The sequence below is a fragment of the Vidua chalybeata genome, chromosome 10 (genome assembly GCF_026979565.1).
Source record: "Vidua chalybeata isolate OUT-0048 chromosome 10, bVidCha1 merged haplotype, whole genome shotgun sequence".
Classification (NCBI taxonomy): domain Eukaryota; kingdom Metazoa; phylum Chordata; class Aves; order Passeriformes; family Viduidae; genus Vidua; species Vidua chalybeata.
Genome location: NC_071539.1, coordinates 7,020,584 through 7,046,267, shown reverse-complemented (window position 1 = coordinate 7,046,267; position 25,684 = coordinate 7,020,584). Strand labels below are relative to the sequence as shown.

The following is a 25,684-nucleotide window of genomic DNA, read 5'->3' as shown; positions in this document are numbered from 1 at the left end:
CATGGAGGTGAAGCCGCGCAGGCGCCATCTTGGCAAAGGGCAGAGCCTTCCCTGCGCTCCATGTACAGTCGGAGAGAGCGGGGTGAGGCCGGGCAGGCGCCATCTTGGAAAAGGGCAGCTCCCGGTCCGTGCCCCCGGCGCTGTGGGAGGACGCGGGGCGATGGCGGCGGCCGCGGCCATGGCCGCGCTGGGCCGGAGCCTCACGGCCGCGCTCCGCCTGCCCCGGGCTCGGCCGGGACTCCCCGGGTACGCACTGCGCCGGGGGGACTCGGGCTCAGGCACGGAGGGGCGGGCGCGGTTCCCGGGAGGAAGGAGAGCCTGCGGCGGGAGGCGGGTGTCCGTGCGTCCCGGCTCCGCCAGGCTGAGGGCTGCAGCGTGGTGCGGGGCTGCCGGCATCGTGTGAGGGCAGCACCACGCGGTTCCCTGTGCCTGTGGAATCCTGCAGTCATCGTGCTGGTGCTTCCAGCATGGGGGAGTTTGTGCTTTCCCGTGTGTCCACAGCTTTTGCCATTGAGGCCACGGGGGAGGGCGTGGATTCTCCCTCTCTGGAGACAGCCCAAACCCACCTGGATGCGTTCCTGGGTCACCTTCTCCAGGTGATCCTGCTTTGGCAGGGGTGTTGGACCTCTCCAGAGGTCCTTTCCAATGCTAGAAGTTCTGTGCTTCTATGATGTACTCTTGTACAGCATAGCTCAAGTTTATTCCTTAATTTTTAATTGTTATTTATCTCTAAGTATAGAAAATTGATAATTAGATCAGATGAAGGGGAGGAGAAAGCACCAAGATGACTTCTTTGTGACTAACCAAACCCCTGCTTTTTCCCCACATGCTGTGATCTGTCTGTAGGACCTGTGCCTTTGTGAATGAAACAAACATTCCCATTTAGCAGAATGCTGTTCTTCCTGTCATACACAGTTTTCCTTCTGACTTTTATGCAGGATGACACTGAACCTGTACCACAAGAACCTACCAAAAGTTGAGACCCTCCATCAGGTGAAGTTCCTGCACACAACTGTGTCTCGGAGAGGTCTGGAGGAGTTTTTTGATGATCCAGCAAACTGGGGGGAAAAAAGTGTAAAGTCTGGTGAGTTATATTTAGACTTTCTGATACTGATCTTTGAGCTGAAATTGGACCTGGGTTTTTTTTGCATTACAGGGAGCATTCATAGCTACATAAAACTTATTTTTCTATGTATATGTACATACATCCACGTGTGCATCTTTATGCCTGTTAATTTTTGCTGTGTTTATGAAAGCAAATAGCAATTGTGCAGCAAAATGTTTTGTTGTAAATTCTCTGTCTTGCTCTGAAGTGAGAGTGTATCACAGAAGAGATGTGCTGTGATGAAATATGAGTACTATGGAAGAAAACTAGTTCAGTGTAAAGATTCATCTGACAGCTTTCTGTATTCCCAGCCTTTTACAAGCACAAATAAACACTACATATAATTGCCTTTTTGTGTTGTATTTTAAAAGCAAAGCTGAGTATCGTCAAGGATGGCTGTCCAAGCAGTAGTGTTTTAAAAGTGGTCTTTATACTGTTGTGTCAGCTGAGCCTAATAAAAGCAATTTTTATTTTCCAGAATAAGAGAACTTTGTTTCATTCAGTTAATGGTGGTTTTCTATCTTTTACAGGGGATTCATGGAATATAAAGCAGCTAAGGGGCAAGAGTAGTGAAGACTTACACAAACTTTGGTAAGTAAGTTTTAGTGAAGAAGCTTCTCTTCTTTCAGAGCAGCTCTGCAGTTGTCAGTAAAATGTGGCTGGTGAATTTAGGATCCAGTAACTTCAGTCTGGCACAGAGCTCTGCAGGCTGCAGCCAGCTTTGGGCTAGGAGCAGCCCTGGTCCTGGCCCTGCTCAGAGCACAGAAGCTGCACTGCAGGTGGCTGTGGGACACTTGTGTCTAGTTCAGAGGGCTCAGGTTTGGTGCAAACCCTCTGGGGGTTGTTTGAGTGGGACAGACTTGGTTGTCAGTGCTTTCTTGTGGGTGGGCACTTCATTCCATCAGGGTGCTCAGGCCTGCATTTACTGATTTTGGAAGTGTCTGAAGCTGGAGGTTGCATTGCCACTTCAGGCTGAACTTAATCGTTCCTGTGAGCAGCTTTTTCCTTGCTTTGTCTTGTCCTTTTCATGTGTATATGTAAGAAGAATCTGGCTCTGTCCAGGTAGTGGAAGACAATTTAGTGTTAAACTCTTCCCTCTTAAGCCCTCTTTATTCCAGACTAAGTAAACCTGTCTTCCTCATTCTCCTCTTTTGTTTCATTATATGAAGCCAGCAGGATTTGGGATTAGAGATGGTAAGTGAATAACTGCTTAGCTATCCCAAAGGCATTTTTGAATTGCTGTGCTTTCTGCTCTAGGTATGTCCTGCTGAAAGAAAAGAACATGCTCTTAACTTTAGAGCAAGAATCCAAACGACAGCGCAAGCCTATGCCAAGTCCAGAACGCTTAGAAAAGGTAACTTTTTCATGCTACATAAAAAACTACAACTCTCAAGTAAAATTGCTGAAAGATCAAGTGTTTGTAAACTTGTTAAAGACCTTTTTTTTATTATTATTATTTCCCTGATTTTACTGTATGCACTAACTGCTGAAGTTATAATTTGGTCAAGGCAGCTTTCTCATTGTCCCATGGGCATTACTGGGGCTGTGACCAGGCTCCAATGAAAACTAAAATAACCAACGGCCACTACAAAACATATTTGCTTCTTCTGCTTCCCTCTAACCCCTGCCTCAGAGCTTCCTATACTTCTGCATCACCATTGGCTTTTATGCATTACCCAGCTGGTCTTTAATGAAGTATCAGACTGTCAGTTATTTCTTATCTGTCCTGCTGTCAAATTAGGTTTTTGAAGCAGCCATTCCTTCCTGTTCTAGTAAAAAGGGCCTGCTGAGAGAGAACTCATGATCAAACTCCAGCATGTTTTACCTTTGTTTTCCCTTTAAATTTTGTCTTAAGTCTTTGAGATCTTTTGAATTTTCAGCATTGTTTTTCGTTGGTGCATCCTGAATTTTTTACCATTTCCAGGTAGAAACATCTATGAAAAATATAGACTTGGTAGTCAGAGAAAGAGAGATTGCTTTGAGGCTTTTACAAACAGGCCATGAAAAGCCAGTCCCCGGCGAGTGGAGACACGACTTCCTGGGACGCACCTTCTGGTATGGAAAACCTTTTTTAATGTGTGAGTTTTTTTTGTGGTGTGTCTGTCCCAGAAAATCTTTAGCTAATCAAGGAAGGATGCATAGACTGTACAGAACACAGGAGACACAGTTACAAACCAAGCCAGCAGGAGCTGGAAATAAATACCCACATACAAATTCTGCCATGTCCCAGATCACTTTATCATTGTACTTGAAACCAAGAGAAAGTGGTAAAATCCTAGAATTAAGATGACGTGTACATTCCGTAATCATTTTTATCTGTCTCCAATAGGTACAGTTACAAGGAATGGCCAATACCATGGCACTTAAACAAAAAACACAAAAAGAAGAGATTCTATTACTTACCTCACGTGAATCACTTCATCAGGTAAAAAGATTATTTTGACACTGAAAGTTATCTTCTGATCTGTTTGTGTCCTTATTCCACTTTAAAAGGAAAAAATAGCTGTAATCCTTTGGTTTTCAGCTACTAGACTGAAAATTAGGCTTTTAAAAATTACAGCTTGCTGTTTCTTTGTTTCCACCTTAGGGTACATGATTATGCAGTGGCACTGCAAAATTAACTTCAAGTGCAGAATATCAAAAATCCTCCTAACTTCCATAGAATTCAAAAGCAGAGTAAAAATATTACTCTGCAGGCTTTTTTACTTATCAGAAGCAAATGAATACTGAAGTTGTTAATCACTGAGTGCCTCTATCTGTTTGGGGGGGAGGTCATTAAAGTGGTCACAAGCTGGCTGGAAATGAACCACACCAACTTCTCCGTTTCAGACTCAGACTTGAAAAAACCTTACGGAAAAGGGCAAGACAACAAAGCCTGGAGAGGACGAGGAGGAAGGTTTTGGAAAGGAAGTTCCCTGATGTTGCTGTGAAATCCCAGAGCCAGTAGCATGCTGGAAGAGCACTGCAAGCAACTGGTCAAGTGTCTGTGGACATGAATCGTGTTCTGGAACCACAAACAACTCCACTGAGCATTCCAGAGAGTCTCCATCTTTTTTTTGTTTTTAATACCACATTTGACTTCAATTAAACTTGTGCTCTGGAATTAAAAAGCAGCTTTGGTGCCTAACTCAAATCATCTGATCTCTTAGGTTTCCAGGAACAAATGTTGTGTTAGCCAGCTGTTACAAGAGAGATAGGAACAGTGAAGAGCAGTCACCGAGTGCCAGCTGACAGTAACAAATGTAGGGTAATATTTACCTGGTTTAGTGTAACAAATGTGCATCAAAACCAGACAGAAACATGAGAGCATCTGAAGCTCACACATGAGCCTTTTCCTTGATCATATTTTTCCTGCTATTTTTCTGAATATTTTCCCTGAGTTACAGGTAAGCTGCACAAGGTGTATTTGCTCTTTGCATAAATGCACTGGTAAATGGGCTCTTTGGTCTGCTATGAGGAATTTTTTCCACTGCTTTAAGTCTGGCTTCTTAGGAAGTATGAAATACTCAGCATGGGAACTTCTAATACAATTGTCCTACCTTGGTTTCTGTGACAAATTCAAACACTTGCATGATGCTTTTTTGCACAGTGCAAAATGTTTGAAAGAAGGCTGCTATAGTTTTTTATGAAATTGAAGTAGGTACTGCTGTTGTTCTCAGTTCATGGAAACACCTTCACCTTTCACTTCATGAAAGCTTTTAACTTCCACATGTGGTCTAGAAATCTAGATTTATGTCACAGATACCAGTCTTTCAGGAAGCAAATGTGCTCAGCAGTATAATCTGGTAAAACACTGCAAGGGAACCCGTACTGTTTCCTGTGAGTATCTATCTCCATCATTTGGACCTTCACTTACTCCTCTGCATCACACAGAATTCCCACTGTTTAAACTCAGAAACTTTAGTGTGAGAAAATCTCCCGCAGTGTTTTGCTCTCCTTGTGCTATAGGAATATTAGCAGATATTACTACTGTACTGCAATTCTTTTAAGAGAAATAGAAGATAAAAGCTGATTTGACATAAGGAAATCTAAGCATGCCACAGAAGGAAAGCTTAAAAACACCACCCACTGCAGTGCACTGAGGTGGCAGTTATGTTCCATGTTCCACCTGAATGGAAACTGGACTGAGTCTTTTTCTTCCACAATGACAAGAGCTGGTGACTTTGCACTTTGCCTCATTTTGCAAAAGAAATATGGTTTGTCAGTAGCTTTGAAAATCTGATCAAGCAACTTTGTCTAAAGAGCAACTCAAGATTCTCATGATAAGACAAAAGCAGATTGGTTTGATAAATTACTTTATTATTTGGAGGTAATGTGAAACTTTTCAAATAGAGGCCTCATAATTATTTACCCACAAGATCTTTTAGGATACAAAAATGTAGCAGTACTGTTTATTTTTTTTTTTAGATCAGTTAAATGCTATTTGGTTTTCCACAGCTTTTGAGATACGGAGCAAAACTTAATTGTGTCCCAAAACAGATCATCACACCATTGTAAATTAAACTTAAAAGCAACATTGAGCTGTGTCTTGACAGCCAATTCCTGCTGAAAGAAAGTCATCACCATTCCTGTGACCCTGAGTGCACCTTCCCCCTGCAAACACAGGCACTTACAGACCCTGCTGGGAGGCACAGGGGGAGCCACACCAGCCACGAGCACACGGCACTTAGGGCTCCCTGCAGCAGGGTCAAGCCATGCACTGAAAGCTTCTGACTCTGCTCCCAGTCTTGGAGAGGCAATTCTTTGTCTTAATTTCCCTGTCTCCAACAGCTTTTGCTTCTCACCAACACCACAAAGGCATTAAATACATTCTTAGACATCAGGTGGAAAGCATTGCTTGCTTACTGAAATGAAACTGCTCCGTAATAAAAAAATTAACAAACCAGTGCTTAATATAACATTCACTCCATGGAATGTAACACTTCTGTGAGACAGTAAAAGTTTACAGTAAAATAGATTGCTGAATACAAACTTTCAACTTTTAAAACAGCAGAGTAACTTTCTCTGCAAGTACTCACAAGCTTGCTCAAATATAAAAGACCAAATTTTATTTTTTAAGAGAAAAATAAGAGCAATTTAAGGCCAAAGTACCAGCAAGGAAGACTAGTATGTGAAAATAGACAAGAAATTAGACAGGAAATAATTAATAAATAAGCACAGGCATTTGCAAAGTTATGCCTCTATCTATTAGCTAACCTGTAAAGCTGTTCCCAGGAAAAGATACTAGAGAAAATAGACCTTTATACAAAATTATAAAATGCTTGTTACAGGAATTATTGCTTTACAAGGGATGTAAACATCCTTCTTCTATTATAGTACCAATTAGGTCTCTTGAAATTTCTAAGGTTTGTTAAAATTGAACTTGAATTATGGAAAAAAACCAATATAAACTTCCTACAAAAAGGAGTCCATCCCATTCCTGAGTATGCTAAAGCTATAAAACAGAAGGAGCACCGAGCAGGCAGCAGTTTTCACAGTAAAGAGGTCTAAGGACATTTTCTTTCTACACACTGTTTCCCTCCTTCTTCATATTCTTGTTTAGAAATCCACATCTGCTGGAAAGTACCCTACAAAAATAAAGAAACAAAAGCAACACACAATGAAAAAATATCAGAACACAAATGATGGTTAATTAAAACACGATTAGCTTCTCCTAGGAGGGAAAACAAGTAAGTCCTTACATTAAATGAAGTATTAGGATTTGACCTGCTTAACTCTCTCTTCCTTTTAGCAGTTTTATTGCTAAGGGATTAAACTCAAGACAGGATGTGCAGCACCAAATGCTGACTCCAGTCTCCCTTTCCCATGGAATAAATTAACCCCTAAAAAGCATTTCCATGCTCAGTAGCTTGTAGAGTTAACCTCAGGAATATGATGCAGAAACAGGTTTACTACTTTCATTGTCTACTAGATATAGTCTAGAGGAAGTGCATGTATTTCAAGGCTTTACCTTCCCATTAAAAATGGGAGAACATGGCAGGATATGCTGTCACCAGAAACAATCACACCTCTTTTTAATCTCTTGCCCTTACCATGAGGATAGCCAAGATTATGACTAAGTAGCACAGACTCTGCAATGCACACTTCTGGGGAATCAGATGTCTGGGTGGCAGTGCTGTTCAGCACAGCAACACAGTCACACAGGTTTACTAACCAAAGAAGCCAAAATGGAGCCCCCAATCCACGAGCTGAACCTCCTCTCCACAGTGGTGTTGTTAGCTATCAACTTCAGGCGCATGCTCTGCACAGAAAAGGAGCAAAAGCAAACATCACACAAACTGTAAGCTGGTGACCTTTAGGGACAAGCAGCACAAGGAACTTAGTGTCTATACCAATATGCAGCTGAAAAAGGTCCATTTTAGTACATCTGCAATACTGCTCATCTGCCCTGCATTTACAGTTCAAAACAACCACAGTGGAACAGGAAATATGGTTTTCACCTTGTCTCCCAACAGCAAATGGTTAAGGCAAGGAATGGGGCAGGTGGAGAGCAGCAATATCACAGTGTATCATGTCATTTCCAACACTGCACTAGGACTAAAATGACTTACATTGCTGGAGTTATCTAGTCTTATTTGGATCCATTCATTCCTTTTGCTTTCAAAATGCCTTACAGCAATAAAATCTTTTGAATTTCAATGGGCTCCTCCTCAGCTATTATAAGCAGTGAATACATTTTTCAGTTTCTCCTAACATTCATCATTACAGAGTTGTCCCAAGCAGAACAGTTTTGCTTGAATACTAAAACTCAAGAAATATCGTTATCTGTATCTACTCTCAGATGCAAGGTATCAATACTTTTTTCGACATCAAGTCATTAAAAACATATATAAGTATGTTACTCATAGACAAAACCTGGTGATTTAGGTTGTCTGCAGAACCAAGGAAAAACAATTGCCACAACAAAGTGACCTCAGGCAGAATGACTGAATGTGCCTCAAGTTAGTCAGCAACACTTCAAAAGAGAGACCATCAAGAGAAATACTGGCTGTTGCTTGGGGACAATTACAGAACTTAGGATCACAATCTGACAGCAAGAGTGAAGCAGTAAAATATTCAAGGAATACTTTTCTGTATAAAAGTCTTCAAGAATTCTTTTGTTTCTTTAGAGAGGGAGGTTTCTTCACCCTGCAGAAATCTATTCAGCTGTCAGGTTCCCAAGAAAGTCAAAGCCACAATATCCTTGTGTACTTTTGAGGCAGAAAAGTAAAATGTTAAGTACTCAATGCAGTAATGGAAAGTTTTTTTACCGGTGGGGTTTTCTGAGACAGCTCCCTGTTCAATCTGTCTGTGAAACTCTGTATTAGAGTGTTTCCTCCTGCTACAATCACACTGCCATAGAGACCCTAAAAAGAGAAAAAAAAAAAAAAAGCAAACCTGGAGCTTTACCTCGGAAATCATTCTGAAAACAGCTCTCACAATAGTGAAGGGTGGCACGAGTATGTATAGTCAACAACAACAATACATCACTTGATGCCAGCAGTATTACCTCTCCCAATTCAATTTATTATTTAATCACTTAAAAATATTGCAAGGCAGCTTAATATTAAACTATAAAAGGAAGGCAGAAGCCGTATGTTCTGTATGATTTAACAAAACAATTTCTACTATGGAGAACCCTCAACCTGCAGATCTCCCCTGTATGCAAATTGTTGAGTTTTTTTACAGCTGAATGCAACCTCAAAAGAAAACCCTGCAGCCCTGGAGCAGTTTTCTATCTCACTATTGCTGCAGTTGGTGAACTCATACCCTGGCCCAGCCCACTAAGCCCTCCTCACACACTGGTTAACAGAAAAAATTTTTGAAAGAACTCTCAAGCAATCTGTATCAAACTGACACCTGAGAAAAATAGCACATTAATTTTAAAAATAATGTTTTCCTTTAGAACTTCTCTTTATAAATTCCATGTATGTTCTAAACATAACGATGCCTAAAAATCTGAAGGTAACACTCCAAGTTAGAAACATAAATGCTTATCTGAAGGTAGTCCAATCCAAATTATGCAGTGCCAGCCACAAAATCTGTACATCAGATTTTTAAATACGGGTAGAAACACTAAGTAAAAAGTCCTGATTTAACATTTTGTAAGAGGAAACACTAATGGTACATATCCCTATATACAAATACATAATACTAGTGGAATTATTCTAACATATTTATCATTATCCTAGGAAATCTCTTCACTGTTGCTGTTCTAGTCCCAGAAACATGTATTGGCACAAAAATATCTATGCTTTAAAACACTGCCTGGCTGAGTAACACTTACCGGCCTGATATCTATATCACACATTCCAACGCTTGTGGTGACAACGTGGCTCACACCCAACATCGTGTTACCAGATAAACCCTGCAGGGAAAATCATGAATCTACACATCACTGCTTCAGGAGAGCAAGGCATAGAAAAGCTCTGAATGAGCTGAATATTACAAGTATTACTGGAGAGGGAGCTAAGCATTTTGTTAGGGAAGGAACAAAAATATCCCTATTTTTCCTTTCACCTCATCACCACCCAATTTGAACATTTCCTCCTTCCCTTCCCCAGCCATAATTCAAGACAGGCAAATTCTACCCCCAGGAGAACCCCACAGTGCAAATACACCCAAATCACGAAATTAAAAATGTTACACAAATAAAAGCCATGTGATAGCCTAGTCATGCAGAGCCTTCCAATCACAGCTATCACAGTGGTTTTACCTTTACATTGGAAGGGTCAAACAATCCCTCAGGAATTTTCAAACGCTCAGCACCAAAGTCACAGTTGTAGCCATTGGGGAACTCATAATGAACTGTTGGCATCTGTGCTGCCACCCTGGAGCATCAGACAGAAAGCAACACATTAAAGTGCTCTCTAAACAGGATGTCAAGTTATCCAAGCAGTGTTATAAACTACAGTTCCAATGGCAATACTGGGATCCGTAAGACTTACACGTCCAATAATATTTATTATAATCTCATCTTGGTATATTGCACAAAAAACTAATACTTGGGTGTATGCAGTACTCCTACTTCCATAAATCGTCAAGTTTTAGATAAAACCTTCTTCCACAACAAAACCAGCCAACAGCAATGAACAGGCTGAGCACCACATACACAACTGGTAACTGATTTTACAAGAAAGAAGAAAGTAACATACTGTTCATCATAGGTTGAATCTGATACTTGGAGGACAGAAGCCTGGAAGTCCTGAATGACACACTGTGGAGTTCAAAATAACATGAACATAAATAATATGAATTTTAGTCTTCAATTTTATAAAATTTATAGAATTGGCACTAACTTCTCAAATATTTTCTTGTTCTTCAAGAGAAAAAACTGATACACTTGCAAACAAAACTTATTTATGGAACACTCAAGGGAGGTGAGAGCAGGAGGAGTGACCTACTTACATTACACATGTAGTTGTGCCAAGACCTGGTGACCTGGGGCAACTTCTCTTTTCTCTTCCAATTTGCTGGCGACCCCTCACGAACTGCCTCCTGAGATTGTACCAAGTCATCATGTAAGCATTTAAGCCTCTCCCCAAGACAACACTTACTAAATAAAGTTACTTTCCCACCTTTGAAGCAATCATATATGGAGGAATTATCTCTACGTTCATTTCCTGAAACAACTCCCGGCACTGCATAGTGATAAAATCTCCTGCAAGTGGTGATTTTACGATACCTAGAAGGCAAAGAGGGGATCCAAAATAAAAACCAAAACAACTAACCTGGAAAGTATCCAAATCATGAACAGATTCTCCCAACTATTTATCAGTGAACACTATTAGTGTTTTTTCCTTTTTAATGGGGCACACAGATGTAAAAGCAGTAACAAAACTGTACAAGCAGAAATCACTCTAACTCGACCTTGATACTGCAGTGCTATTATCCATGGAAGTTTATACCTTGCTGAAGCACATATCCATCATGCACTGGAATAGCAGTGGTGTGTGTTGCTCCACTATCCAAGATGAGACCTGTAGATCTTCCATTAGCAAAACTAGTCAAAGTGATTAAGGAAACATTGTAATTTTCACTTCAGAAAAAAAAGTGCTGCCATACAATTAAATCATAACTAGGAATGAGGACTCCAACATGTTATTCCTTTCCTCTACAAAGGAATTTGTCATCTTTCAGTGCATACCATCTTTCTGTGAAGTGCCCAATCTCATAGAGAGAGCAGCATTTAACTTCCTTCCATCTGTGAACTAACTCAAGCTTTGGAGGCACAAGGGTGAGACTTCATGCCACTACTATGCAGCAAGCTCTAAGTACATCCAACTCATTTAGACTTGAAGCTGGAAACATATTATTAGTTTAAAATTACAAATAATTACAAATATTATTCTTAAGGCTATGAAAACATCATGCTCTAATTACCGTATTTAGTAGTGTGGACACCACCATTTCATATCTGTAATATTCTTATCCATAGCATACAATGGAAAAAAACATCATTAAAGAAAGTCTTTGACCCTCAGGGACAAAGTCAGATTGGAAGAACTTCAAAAATTAGCTCTAATGCCTTACAGTTCAGAAAATGCATTTGTTTACTTCCTCCCTGGATGTTTATGGAAAAAATAAATTTGAAGAAAGTTAGGCATGCTGTTATACTTGGAATTGCCTGGAAAAAGCTTACCATAATTTCCTGGGGGGAGGAAAATAAAACCATGCAGTGAAACATTTCAAAGGATACGCTGTCAGAACAGCAGTTTTACACAAGAAAAACGCTGGGATGTTGTAGTGTTCAAACATCAATTCCGTCAGTTTCTCACGCTTTGCCCTGGTATTCCACTAAAAAATAATAAACCCAAACCACAAGAAAGTGACCAAAAGAAAACTGTGTTTGCACACTAATAGATTGCTAACACAATAAAGAAGTTATTAGAAAAACTGTAGCCATAGTTTCAAATGATACCAAAATTCTACATAAATGGATTTCTAGTACTTTACGTCTTTAGAACATTTTTTATTCCATATATACTGCAATACATCAATGCTTATCTGTCACACAAAATTGCTGCACACCTTTGGTGTTACAATAGATTTCTTTACACTTTACAGCTCTTCCAGTGTTGGGTTCCCAAAGAACTCTCTAAAGCAAGCACCCTGCCTTCCACAAGGGGAAAGATACATGAAGGAACTTGCCCAGTGGGAAGAAAAATAAATCCAGACTTTCCAGTTCCCAACGTATCTTTCCACAGTTCTGCAGTAGTTGTGATTAAGCCAGGATATATCTCAAATATTAAACACATTACTGAAAATGTGACGTTTTTTCCAAGCCAGTACAAGAAAGTAAGATGAGGTTTGTAAGGAGAATTTCAATGGGAATGTCTCTATTCAGACACACACTGAGCCATCAAACACAGCCACTGCAAATTCATCCACACTCCACAAGCTGTGATTTAACACAAGGAAACAATGAAATTCAAGAAAATAATTTTTGTAAGGTTTTATTACAGAAAGGCATCACTTGTCTATGGCATGTCTGCCTTTTCTACTCTGACTTTCAAGATCTGCCTTCAAATGCTGAGCATTTTAAAATTTATTTTCATCCACTTCAGCTGCCTTACAGGACCACTTACAGACACAAAGACAGAAAAATTAAAACTTCTCCATTATAAATATTATTCTGTGTCACTTAATATTACTTGTAAGGCTGAATGAAGCAAGATTTTTGATGGCATTTTATTAAGTGTAACTTAATATATAAGACATCCAAACATCTTTTTTCTTTTTATTCTAGGCAGTAAAATTTCTTTTTTTAACTCTTGGCTTCTTTTCAGTAAGTGAAAAACAATAGCATATTGTAAATACTTTCTAATACAATTCATAGAAAGTATTTCAAATTGAGGGTTTTTTAGACATTTTCCAGAAGCTGTCCAAGTATTTTAAAATTGTCACTTCTGTAGCTAAGTTTTAGTCCTTGTCACCTACAAGCTATTGTCAGACTTATCCAGGACTAATGTTTGCAGAGTTAGCAAAAAGACTTCTCAAAATGCACAGCTGCTTTTACTCACTGGTGCTTCAGACATAAGGACAGGATGCAAACTTGCTTCAGATTTAATATGCATCTTGTAAGTGTGATCCAAAATTGCCTGGAAACTATCCCAGTCTTCAACTGTAACAACATTGAGACAAACAGGTTAGTTACTTCTAAGTTTTGTTTCATAAACCCATAAAGGCTTTCCAATTTAGTTTTTGCATAGAGCTCTTCAGTCAAAAGCTGTCCTCAGCAGACACACGCCTCCTCTAACGGATCTGCAAAATTCTCTTCCTCCACAACCACCACGACTTCAATAATTATGCTGAAAGCCCACTAACACTGAAAACCAACCGCATCTCCATGCAATTTGTAAACCAGAAATCTGTTCTTACAGCGTCTGTTGCTGCACATAACATCTGTCAACACCACTATAACTTCCTGCAGGCTGGCAATGCTATTTTAAAATCAGGTAGAAAAAGACGAGAGCACCATACTCATTCCATTTTTTAAAGGTGAAATGGCTTCCATATTCTCCCTTGGAACTCTCAGGGCATTAGTGTCTATGTAGTAAGTTGGGCCCCCTTGTTTGCCTTTGTCACCATCTATCTCCATCAGAGTGCTGCCATTGTCCCTTTCTAGCACCACACCAATGGCTGTTGGAAAATCCACCTGCAAGGCAAGAGGCAAGGATTAGTAATGCTTTGGAAATTGGTGGTTTTCTCATAAATTCAGGAGTTTCTTTAGACAATACACTCAGAACAAGCCCCAGTGTATTCAGAAGGGCTGTAACTCGCAAAGACCTATGGCATAAATCCATGTTCAATTTCCATGGAGGCACAGATTCTCTCACCTTTGGGCAGTCCTCGCCTGCATAGCCTGCTCTCACTGTGTACGAGCCAATGTCAAAAACCAGAGCCCCGACTTCATCTGAAAAGATTGTTAATAAAGCATGGTTATTATGCTCTTCTGCAACCCTGACCTTTCCCTGCCCACTGCCTGCTTTACTGGCAAAACAAGACAAGCAAATCAAAGGATCTTTTAAAAAGGACGAACTTTCCTATTCAGAACTCCCGTTACCAGAGAGCTATTGGAAAACTGCAGACAGGCTTTAACCGGGGCATTGCAATCCCTCCCGTTTGGTGATAGGAAGAGAATTTTAGTAGAAGAGGGAAAACGTAGTAGCAGCTAAACGGATCGCAAGATAAAGCTTTCAAAAAGTTCTAATTTAGCAGTCACACGAAGCCAGGCGAGCCCAGAGCCCCCGCGGGTGATGCGGATGAGGAAGATGGGACTGAAAACATCAACTGTGTGAGGGAAGGAGTCACAGAGCGCGAAGCGCCCACTGCTACGACCCGATCCCTGCTGATCTATGCACATCCTAAAGGAAACCTGTCGGAAACGAACGGTGGTCACGGGGGGTGTGCAGAGGGGCTCGGGGAACCACACCCGGCTCCCAGAGAGCGGAGACCTTCTCCGGACCTTGGCACTGCGGCTCCTGCCCAAGGCCGCGGTGCGAGCGGCCCCCGGCGGAGGCAGCTCGGGGCCGCGAAGGACATAAACAAGGCCCGGCGGCGCCTCCTCCTCACGCGTGGGACACGGAGGGGCCGCGGCAGCGCCGGGCCGGGCTGAGGGAGGCGGGAAGCGCCCGCCGGGGCCGCACGCGCCGCCTCGCGGGGCGGGGGAGGGGAGGGCGGCGCCGGACTCACCTCCCCCGTACACGCCGCCGCTCATGGCTGCCGCTGGGCCCGGCCCCGCCGTCCGCCGTGCCCGCGCCGCGCCGCCCGGCCCCGCTCCCCGCCTGCCCCGGTGTCCGCGGGCCCCGCGCTCCCCGCCCGCTCCTCTCGCCGCCGACCCAGCAACAAAAGCGGCCCGGCCACGCTCCCCGCCCGCGGCGCGGCCCGACCCGCAGCGACGCCGCCCGCCCGCCAATGGCAGCGCCGCGCGGGCAGAACCGGCCAATCCCGGCCGGCGGGAGGCGGGGCCTTGCCGCGGACAGCCAATCCTGAAGCCGGACGCGGAGGGCGGGCAGGCGAGGGAGCGCAGGGCGGGGGGGCGGTGTGAGGGGAGCGGCGGCGGGAGGGGACGGGCAGAGGGCAGAGGAGGCAGGGGGTGAGCTGGGGACCGTGAGAGGAGTCACAGAATGGTTCAGGCGGGAGGGGACCACAGTGGAGCCTCTGGTCGCTCTTCCCAGCGCCATCAGGGTCGTCCCTGAGCACGTGGCACAGGATTGCGTCCAGAGCGTTTTGGGGTCTCCAGTAAGGGCGACTCCTCATCTTCTATGGGCAGTCCGTTTTAGTGAGCGGTCATTGCACAGCAAAGTTCTTTCTGATGTTCTGGTGGAACTTCCTGTACACCAGTTTCTGCCCGTTGCCTCTTGCTCTGTTGCTCAGCACCACCTGAGAAGGGCCTGATCCATCCTCTGACACCTCCGTGCCGACGTTGTCGAGGTCACCTCCTCCCGAGGCTGAAGAGGCTCTGCTCCCTCAGCTTCTCATGAAACACTCCAGTCCCTTGATCGTTCTCCGCTGGAGCGTGTCCCCGTCCTCTTGTACTGAGGAGCCCAGAACTGGAGATGGGGAAGGCTGCCGGGTTTGCCGGACTCGGGAGAGGTGGCCTGTGCATCCTGAGGGCTCGCAGGGTGAACTTGCTGCCACATGAGGAGTGGGATGACTCCAGAGCATCGGGACTGTGGAAAGGAGCCGCTGCTCCTGGGCTGTGCCCAGTTCCACCTGACAGGAGGCTGTAACCAGTGGGATCAGCCTCTTTTCCTGGGCTACCACAGGACAAGAGGATATAATCTCAAACTGTGCCAGGCACAGGTTGGACTCAATGATCTCAGAGATCTTTTCCAACAGGGATTCTGTGATTCCCCTGCTGCTGTCACTGTTTCGTTGGGCTCTTCCATTGAGAATAAAAAGCTTTTGAAGCCTATCTTGATGGTCCTGCCTCTCGTGGTTCCTTTCTTGCTTGGGGCAGAGCCCTTGGTCCCCGAGGCTGGTGTGTCTGCAGAGCTGGGCACTTCAGCTGCCAGTTTTACAGCTGGACTTCTAGTTAGGATTTCACATCGCCTTGTTTGGTGTCAGAGCGCTCAGCCAAACCTGGTGTTCAGCCAGGACAGCCAGAGATGGGTAACTGCAAAGCTGTGGGAATTAAAGAAAACAAAAGAAAAATCTCAGGCTTAACCAGCAGTTAGCATTAGAGAAGACTAAAATTTTAACTGGAGAACAGGGGAATTGGCTTAAAGGGCAAATGTTCCTGATGTACACCTTTTTGGATTTTTATGTGAAGTGGGTTTTTTTGGAGGGGATGGGAAGCTGTGTGTTCTTTTAAAGTTTACCTAAGATAGGTAGCTTATTTTTGTAATACTGTAGCAAGGATCTTCAAGTGATTAGATTAGCCTGCTTAATAGAATTTTTTACTTCTTACATTTACATTTGACAATAAAGTTTTGGATAGCATAATAAGCAATCTTAATAGCACCTAATTATTGGACTATAAATGATAAAAAATAAGTGTTTCTTGTATTTTCACCATAAAACAAAAATTAATGGTGTGAGCTCGCTTTGTCTTACTTGGATAGGGAGTTCAGACCTTCCTACAAAACCTTAAGGTTTTTTCCTAACCTGTGACTTAAGTTTGTTATACCTCCCTACTTACACTGCATTTAAATGGGGAGGTAAGAAGAAAGACAAAATTCACATTTGGTGTACCCAGTAGTTTTGTTCTGGGACCTGAATAAATAAGCTTGGTAAAGCTGTTGAGAGTTGAACGAATCACTACAAATGTCAGCAAACTTTATGCTGCTGAAGAGGAAAAGCAGCCTAGATGTGTGTGTTTGTACTGCAGCTCCTGAGATGCTGCAGTTAACACTGGGCTGGTAAACAGCAGTCCCCCTTTAAGGGAGAGGGTGTCAAAACATAGGAAAAGCAGTAAAATCCAACAGTTCCAAGGGACAACCACTCGAGTTGGGTTTTTTAAGCTCAATTATGACAGTACAAGGAGATGATTTTATTTACTAACTCTCAAGGGCAAGGAACTTAATTCAACACACAATTTGACTCTCTGTTTCTTTAAGGAGAAAATGTCTTAATTTTATCACGCAATTAAGAAATTCTTTTATAATTTATAGTACAATATCACGACAACATATAGATGCTAGCATTAGAAAGATAAATCCTGCTGTTTCATTAACTATACATCATAAAGCCAATGCACCTTCATTTTGTGTTATGAAATATTTTCAAGTATGTTATCCTGATTTCCAGTATGTGGCACTAATACTCAAGGCATAGTTCTTTGAGGAGAAGGAATTAATTGCAGATGGGAAAAACAGTTCAGAAACTTTGGAATTACCATGCCAGAGGTTCTTCATTTCGCTCCTTCTTGTACTTTATTTTGCAGTGACTATTCCTTGTATTCATCTGATTAGTGACACTTTAAGCCAGACCCTGCTCTCTGCACAACAGCTGCTTGTGACTGATCTGCAAGACAGAAACCAACACAGCATTCTGCTGCTTTAGTTTTCTTCAATATTTCTTCAACACAAGAACATGCCCTGGAAATCATGTTGGTATCTAGAAGCCTCAGGATTTGATAGCCATAGGGAACAAAGCCAAATCCATGCAATTCACAAGAAGTCTGGAGTATAAGGGGAAGGAAATGTAGACTGACAATTCTCTAGATCCTACTTTTGTCTTCCTTGTACTTTTCCAGGCATTTCCATCAGTGGAAAGTGTGCAGAGCATCACATTGCTGTGGTTTGACAAGGTTCTGCAGAGACTTTGCTTTGCAGCAGGTGGATAACTCTACACTCTTCCATGCACAAGAGAAGTCTGACTTACAGAGTAGCAAATTTCAGATTATTTCAGTGAACTCCTGCACATCATCCTATGTTTGCATAAAAGCAGGTGAAATCTGTAATTTTGCTACCACTTTCCGTAATGAACCCAAATATTTGTGTGTCTTTTAATAATTTTTTGCTTAGTTTCATCATAAGCAAGGATTATAAAATCAAGGTAGATAGGAACAATAACTGTATTTATTTAGGTTCCCATATTGATACAAATAGCCATAATAACTTGGCAGTAGTTGTGGATGCAGGTGTAACACAAACCATGTGCTTCTCATGGGAATATCACATACTGATTTACTGTATGTGACATTATATAGTAATTCTAGAACCAGACACTGGCATAAATTGTCCATGGGAATAAAGAGGAGAATCATTTAAAAGTGAGGCATGAACAAGGACATCAAATTATGATGCTAACTCATAGGCAAAAATTAATTCCATCAGTGATAATCTGGAGAAACAGAAGTTTCCTAATTATTGCATTGAGATTTTTAAGACTTCATTGTTTCAAGCAAGTGCATTCACCTTTTTGGTAACATAAAGCAATGTAGAAAGTAATGTACATGTCAAGCCAAAACTGAACAGAACGATTTTTTGTTTCTCGACAAGCAGCACTTCCCCGTGGGGTGGCTGATGGCCTGTTGCTTTTGAGCTGTGCCATCCAACTGCCAGCCAGTCTCCCAGGCTGCAGTGCCAGCAGACTGGCTGGGACAATGGCTTATTCATCATGTCTGGGTTCCTCCTCGTTTCTTGATTGCAAAATGCATGTTAAAGGTTTTATTTTTCCTATTTTCAGATGAGGTCTTAAATGTTTATGTGAACTAGGAAAACATCTGTAGATGAAAAAGCAAAATAATCATTAATACTTACTCACTCAATAACTTTGTATGACCTCTCAGCTTTCCACTTTCTTTGCTAAAGTACTTGGGTGCTTTGTTAATTTAAATACTTCCCTTCCTCACAGGGATGCTGAGTATCATTCTCCTTCTGCAGAAAATGAGCAAGAACAGAAATTAAATGCTGAGCCTCAATAAGGAGCCTCAACACTGGCACAATGACTTTTAGGTTCTTATCTCAGACTGAAGTCCAAGCAGTGAATTCTGTTTCATATAAAATGTACTAAAGACAAACACACCTTAAACCTGGATAAGCACTGTAGAAGCTGTTTGGTTCTTAGCAACTGAAAATTCTGAGGAAAGGAGAAGTGTCTGAAATCTCTCTGTGACTCCAGCAAGGCAGTTCTGAATATGTTCCAGAATCTTCTTTTGGAGCTGGTGTGTTTAACTAGTTCTGCAAAAGAGCCATGACTCACTCTTATTCTAGAACATGACTGAAGGAAGGGGTGATGGTTCTTGCCATTAATGCACAGTCAACTTTCCCTCACCAATGGATGGCCTGACTCGATTTCAGAGAGCATGCTGAGCTTCCATCTGACTGCCTGGAGTGATAGTGGCTAGGCTATGCTGGAGAATGGGGGGGAAACCATGTAATAACAGAACTACTTGATAGTTCTGTACTGTAAGTGGTTCCTGGGAAACCAAATTAGAGGCCTCCAGACCCTTTCATTGTTCCGATCAGGCAGAGTAAGGAATCACAGAGCCAGATTTGATCGGCAATGTACAGCAATACTTGCCTGGAACTGGTTCTGAGGTAATTGGTCTTCTGGGCTGAGCTGGCCCTGGCCAGAACTGAAGTGTGCCTGTATTGCCCTTCTCAAATGAGTCTCTTGTGCACATATGTCTCACTTGGCTCAGATCTGGCAGAACTCACTGTTTCAGGCTTAGTGCTTTGTCTGTAGTCGCTTTGGATTCTTGCAGGGCTTATTTGCTTGGCAGCTGGGCCAACCCTGACCTGGCTCAGTACCTCTCATCTGCAGAAACAAAGCTCCTTAGAGCTGGGAACCGGCTTAGCCTGACAAACAGAAGATCTTTGTGTCACCTGAGCCCTGCCATTAATGAGGGCATTGATCCCCTGGTGACAGTGGGAATGTGGTTATAAGAGCTGAGCAGGTAGCATGGAGCACTGATGTTCTTCCTGGCCAGATGCAGCGTGGCAAGGTTCAAATCCCTGTTCCTGACTTTCCAGGAGGTGCTGGGTTGCCTCAGTAGCATTTTCAAGCTGTGGTGCCCTGCAGCTCAGAGCCATGGCTCTGTGCAGAGGTGGGGAATCCCAAAGGGATCCTCCTCCTCCTCTGAGAGAGAAGAGCCCAGGCCCTGTTCCGGAGGCTCTGTGGGTGAAATGAGGCAGTGTGGGGAGCAGAGCTGTAAGGGTGTGCTCACCACTCATCCTACAGACCTAGTGACATGTTTTGTGTCACCTTTTTGTGTCACCATCAGGCTTGGAATCTTGGTCTGGTTTACTTTAGAGAGCTGTTTGCACTTGGCATCAGGAAATGTTTGCTGTGCAGGGGAGGTGTTGGTGTGACCACATTTGTCCTGTGTGCTCTGCCACCAGGAGAGGGCACAGGCAAAGCAGGGGCAGAGACACTGGCAATGCACATAGTGCTGCAGGGTTTGCAATACAAGTGAGAGCAGCATTATTTCTGCTGCGCTTCAAAAACCAAAGTATTGGCTTGGGGCTTTAGATTTATGTGTTACTGTATCACCAAATATATATATATGTATTGTTGTAAACTAAATTATTAAACAGTAGTGAGGAAAAACAACAGTGTATTTGCTGGATGGGCATGTTTGCAAAGTGATTGTCATTTCTTTCTTGAATTCATTCAGGTCATTACAGTGACAAGTAGGTACTCTGTCATCCAAAATGAGCACGTAGAGCAATGCAATTGCATTGCAGCAAGAAGTGTGATGAGAAAAGGGTTTGTTTCTGTTAAGAATTACCAGTTTATAGAGGGAAGCTTCGGATTCCAGTGCTTTATTTGAATATTTATTCACAAAAGATCTATCGTAGGGCACTCATGCTACAGCTGTTCAAAAGTGTCAGCTGCTGAATTACAGCATCAGCACACATCTGTATTATTATGCTCCATTTTAAAAAGTATTAGGATGGTATATTTTTGCATTTGTTGATGTTTTTTGTTTGATGATTTGAAATTGCTTTGACAGATACGTTCATGGGATTTTTATAACTAATGTAAGAATTCTGACTTTTATATCGCATGCAAATTTGTAATCCCTTTGTCTTCTGCTTATGTGGTTATCTTGGAGACTGATTCTTCTCTCTCAACACACTGACACAGTGTCTTTTATTTCAGTACAGCAAAATTTTGTGCATCAGGCTCAAGACATCTTCCTTGCAAGTGAAATGGAGAGGAATGAGTGTTTCCAAGTGTTATCAGAAAAAGATGTGGTACAGTGGAGAACCTGATCAGATCTGCTGATGATGGATTTTCCTTGAGTCCTGATATGTCAGCTTACATGTGTGGGTAGTCTTCATTATTTACTCCTGTATATGAGAATTAGGTGTGGCATAGAGAATCCTGGCTAGGAGGGTGGTCAAGGATGTTCTTTCTCACAGGGCATAAATAGCATATAAAAGCAACACTCCATGAAAATCTTGGTATTTTGTATTTATTAATTGCTTGATTTCTTTGAGCAATCAAGAAAAATAGAGATAGAAAACTGTCTAGCACTGTGGGATGCTTACAGTAGGGAGAACTGATGTAAGCAAGTCTCAGGTATTTTTAAACCAGTGTTTTAGGAAACTGGGCTCATGCTACCTTTTTGATTGCTTCCACAAATGATAAGGTTGCAGCATAAGCTGCATTATATTAGCTGGCAACAGATCACCCATGTAGAACACAGACTGCATAAGTATCTTTATCCTAGTAAAAGCTTTGATCAGAAATTTTTGCTTTTTTGAGACACACAAAAGAATCTAAACATGAAACAAAACTGGAGGAAGCCAGGCCTTTTAAGCTGTATTTCCCAGAAGCTGCTTATTTTCGATGGTTTGTTTAGATCTGCCTTAATCAGAGCTGCAGACGCAGTTTCTCTACGTGTGCACGAGCACTTTCAGGCTCACCAGTGCCAGCACAGGGAGAGCCAGTGCTGGGCATCACAGATCTGCTGCTCACTGTGAGTTGTAGTCCAAGCTGTGAGGATCCCGAGGCTGCAGCACCCCTCAGGACTGTGGTTTGCTTGGCTGACTTGGTCAATCTGAGCCAGCAGCCCTGAGAATGAGTCAGCAAAGACTCTGCAGGTGTCACCTGCACGTGTGACCTTGCCCCTGTGGTGTGTTGGGCTGACTGGACTTGCTGTTGTCCCCTCTGGTCAGAACTGCTCCAGTGTTCCTGCCCCAGCATTCCCCGTTACAGTGATTGTCACCCACTGGAGTATTTTAGCACAGGGTTTATGGGGTCAGCAGAGGCAGGTCTGGGTCACTGCGGTGCTGGATGACAAATGCAGGAACTGGGAAAAATACGGAGTCAGAGAACAAATTCCTGTGTTTGGATGGATCTGTGTTAAAATGCCAACCGTGTCTATGGATTTGATTAAAATGGAGTAGTGAAGGATACTGCTTTACAGCAGTGTCTTCCTGTTCAGATGTTTGCATTTTCTGAAAGTTAGTACTTTCTATTCCTTAGTTTATCTCACTGAATTTCACTGTAATAATGTTCCCAGATAAAGCTAAATTGTGGGAAAGCCAGAGAATGCTAAAAAGCTGTAATTTCTCCTGCTAAGGAATGTTGCTATCTTTCAGCATGAACACCCTTGACATCAGCTGGTCTTGCTGCAATATTGCTGATGGAGAAGTGCAAGGACACTAATCATGGGTTTGGCATCATCTGGCGAGGCACACGTCTGTCCTTCTTCTAGAAGGACAGAGAAGGAAAAAGAATATATTGTCCTTACTCAACAGGGTATTGTTCAGAATCATATCTATAGCCTAGGAAACAAAAATCATCATTCTCCCCTTTGATGTTTACATGATGTGACAGTGTAAGGGCTTTTGGAGAGATAATATGTTCTGATAGGTTTGGGATTTTTTCTGTAACTCTGTGGCGTAAAGGACATTGGGCCTGCTAAACCTGAGCTCTTTTTTTTTTTTTTTCAGCTAAAAACCAGATTGGAGTAGACACACCTAAGAGAAAAGACAGAATTTGGAGAGTATGGAAAAGGTATGATTGTCCTTTACACCAGGTCACTACAGGCATAGTTAAGTGAATGGATTCTGCAATAGGATGCATTTCACAAGCATTTCAACGGTTGAGCCAGAAAAATGCGGAAAACTTTTAATTCCCACTCACTTGAGTAAGCTGATCCTTTTCTGTGATGAATCACTTAAAATCAGTAATAATTTACTTAATAAGTGATTCCTGTCTCCAGTCTTTTTTAACATACTGATGAATTTTTAATTTAATTTGCTAATGTGTTGGCAAATTATACCAGTGTATAGAAAGGGTCCTTTAAGGACTGGCAACCCTTTTTTCATTTGTGCCTCTTCCTAAGACTCCATTAAAAACTCTTTTTTTCCTGGCTGCAGCTTTGCACCAGTGTCTTCCCCATCTCCTCACTCATTGCCTGGATTTATCCCTGTTGTGCTGCCCAGAACATTCACATGAGTCAATCTCACATGCTCAGACAAAGGCAAGTTGACAGGCCTGGATATGATCTGACAATATGAAGGTTTTGTAAAGACCACAAAACACAGAAATCTCTGTGCAATCTGTGCTGCAAAAACACACAAAGTTTTTGTATATTTCAATACTTTTGGTCTTACATCTACTAACATTTCATACAAAATATTTCCATGGCAGACCACATTTGTTCTTACAAAAGCAACTTTGGGAACACCAGTGGTAGGAGTCTTGTTTAGTTTTGGTAATGAGTGGGAGGTTGGTGGAAAGTTTGTAGTTGGATCTCAATTTCTGCAAAGAGTAATCGTAAAAAAAATGAGAAGCTTAGATTTGGACCATCAGGATGAAGATTTATGGGAAGATAGAGCTTTCATTGGCCCTGCACAAATAGCTAAACTTTGCTTTCTGTGGTTTCTAAACACAAAGTAATCCTTGTCCTTCTGTCAGGAAAAAGATGTAATATCAGAGGTAATGTTACACTGAGATTTCACTTTGCTCAGACCAAGATATTTGTCAATTACAACCCAGTAGAACATTTGCTAGTATGATGTTGCCAGAGTTTAAATAATTAAAAATGACTTGTCTTCAGCAAATAAATAAAGTACACCTAATGGAGCATTATGGACTATCCTTTCTGTTCATTACTTCTTTGGTCATAAAACTCAGTCACTTCCAATGGCTCATTCAGGCTTTTTGGAAAATTGTCATGATGCGAGTGTAACACCTTCCTCCTGATTGCAATGGAGTAGTAGATTTGGAAAATAATAACAATCTGAATTGCAGTGAGTGCTAACTTTTACTCCATAAAACTGTAACTAATTGAATTTAGGCAGCCAGGAACAGAAATATCCTTGTGGAAGCTGCTGCTTACTTCCATTTCAATTCAGGTTTGGAGTGGGGCAGAATTCAAATACACCTAATGTGTTTTCATCAGTTCAACAGGAAATTCAGTTGTCAGGGTAAAGCCATTCCATCCAACTTTTACATAATAGCTGAGTGGTTAGAGCAGCCACCTCACCTCACTTCTTCAGTTCTTATTTCAGAGAATTGTGCCCTTTTCTTTAGGTTATGAAATTATCTGAGTGCTAATGCTCTCAAGTATGTTCTTGGAAAGTTGTTTTTTGTACATTTAGGAATGCAGAAATCTGATGTCTAAAGAAGAGCAAGGAGAAGGATGCCTGATCCTGGATTGTAATTGGTAACACATGCAAGCAGGGGTGGAAGATGCTTTTCTTGGGTTTTGTACCCAGAATTCCTTCAGTTTTACTGAATTGTAGAGTGGTGCAGATGCTAAACAATCTCAAAGCAGATTTCCTTTTCATCTTACTTGTGCTTTTTAAAATCTAATTGTGCAAGAAGTAACCACACCCAAATTCATCTTGGTGTGTGACAGACAGATCATAGCATGATCAAATTCACTGTAATCGTTCTGTGCAAAAATAGCAAAATGCTTTTTATTTTGTCCCCTGGTGTTTGGCTAGAGCTACATCTTCTTTAGGCATAATTATCAGTAGCACTGAATACAATGGCTCATGTTTTAATGACATAAACATAGGAACTCTTGTACAATTTGTACAAATGAATTGTTAGGGGAAAAATGAGGGTATGAGACATAAAGGGAATAAATATAATAACAGGTAACTTTATGTAGCAACAAATAAGGTGAAAAGGAATAATGAAAAATACATCCACCCGTGTCTGAATATGACTGTGAACTATTTTAATGGAAAATTTTAACAGAATTAAAAAAAAAAAGAGAATAAACCAAGTGTCTGAATTATTAAAATAATCAACCCCCAATTTGCTTCAGTTAAATACTTAGAGATGCTCCCAATGTTTTGATTAAGAAAAAAATTAGAAAGTTTCTTATTCACCTCAGCAGGCAGCTCTGCAAAATGGAAGGTCCCTGTGCTCCTCTGAAGCCATTTAATGCATATGTGAGCATGGATTCCCAGAACTATCTATAATGCATATAGTGCTTTCTTCTCTCAGTGGCTTTTTTTCCCACTCTCTTTACGTCATTTGCCATTTGTGAGGGTTGCCAGGGTAATGACCAATCATCCCTGGAGAGATGCCTGCTAGTAAGGACAACATAGGCTTTCTCTTTTTTGGTATTCTGCAGTATGTATTTGAGAGCTATTCTAGCATCGAGATTGCAGAACTTTTGTTTAGTTAGCAGGGAGGGAAAGTTTACAGAGTATGAAATAACAGCTTACA

The 25,684-nt window shown here is 41.9% G+C and overlaps 2 protein-coding genes across 2 annotated transcripts; one reads left to right on the top strand and one right to left on the bottom strand.

Moving 5' to 3' along the window:
* The first annotated feature begins 102 nt into the window (after positions 1-102).
* On the top strand, positions 103-4,232 carry MRPL47 (mitochondrial ribosomal protein L47). The gene is made up of 7 exons (XM_053952370.1): positions 103-246; positions 939-1,084; positions 1,636-1,696; positions 2,363-2,459; positions 3,030-3,160; positions 3,435-3,530; positions 3,935-4,232. The coding sequence occupies exons 1-7, from the start codon at positions 161-163 to the stop codon at positions 4,050-4,052; spliced, it is 735 nt and encodes a 244-aa protein (XP_053808345.1). The 5' UTR covers positions 103-160; the 3' UTR covers positions 4,053-4,232.
* Positions 4,233-5,383: 1,151 nt separating this feature from the next.
* Positions 5,384-14,852, bottom strand: ACTL6A (actin like 6A). The gene is made up of 14 exons (XM_053952194.1): positions 14,780-14,852; positions 13,924-14,000; positions 13,568-13,742; positions 13,108-13,208; positions 11,784-11,881; positions 10,993-11,087; positions 10,663-10,769; positions 10,493-10,582; positions 10,240-10,301; positions 9,801-9,915; positions 9,372-9,452; positions 8,356-8,451; positions 7,260-7,346; positions 5,384-6,672 (listed from the first exon to the last, which is right to left on the bottom strand). Exons 1-14 carry the CDS (start codon positions 14,802-14,804, stop codon positions 6,592-6,594), a joined length of 1,290 nt encoding a protein of 429 aa, XP_053808169.1. The 5' UTR covers positions 14,805-14,852; the 3' UTR covers positions 5,384-6,591.
* Between the last annotated feature and the right edge of the window lie 10,832 nt (positions 14,853-25,684).

What these genes read in the sequence shown, in the direction of transcription:
- ACTL6A (XM_053952194.1), bottom strand. Translation starts at nt 14,804, where the DNA reads ATGAGCGGCGGCGTGTACGGGGGAG. An exon ending in CGGCGGCGTGTACGGGGGAG is followed by an intron (nt 14,001 to 14,779) that starts GTGAGTCCGGCG and finishes CAATCTTTTCAG; the next exon opens with ATGAAGTCGGGGCTCTGGTT. An exon ending in TCCTTATGTCTGAAGCACCA is followed by an intron (nt 11,882 to 13,107) that starts GTGAGTAAAAGC and finishes ATTATTTTTTAG; the next exon opens with TGGAATACCAGGGCAAAGCG.
- MRPL47 (XM_053952370.1), top strand. Translation starts at nt 161, where the DNA reads ATGGCGGCGGCCGCGGCCATGGCCGCGCTGGGCCGGAGCCTCACGGCC. An exon ending in GCTCGGCCGGGACTCCCCGG is followed by an intron (nt 247 to 938) that starts GTACGCACTGCG and finishes ACTTTTATGCAG; the next exon opens with GATGACACTGAACCTGTACC. An exon ending in GTCCAGAACGCTTAGAAAAG is followed by an intron (nt 2,460 to 3,029) that starts GTAACTTTTTCA and finishes TACCATTTCCAG; the next exon opens with GTAGAAACATCTATGAAAAA.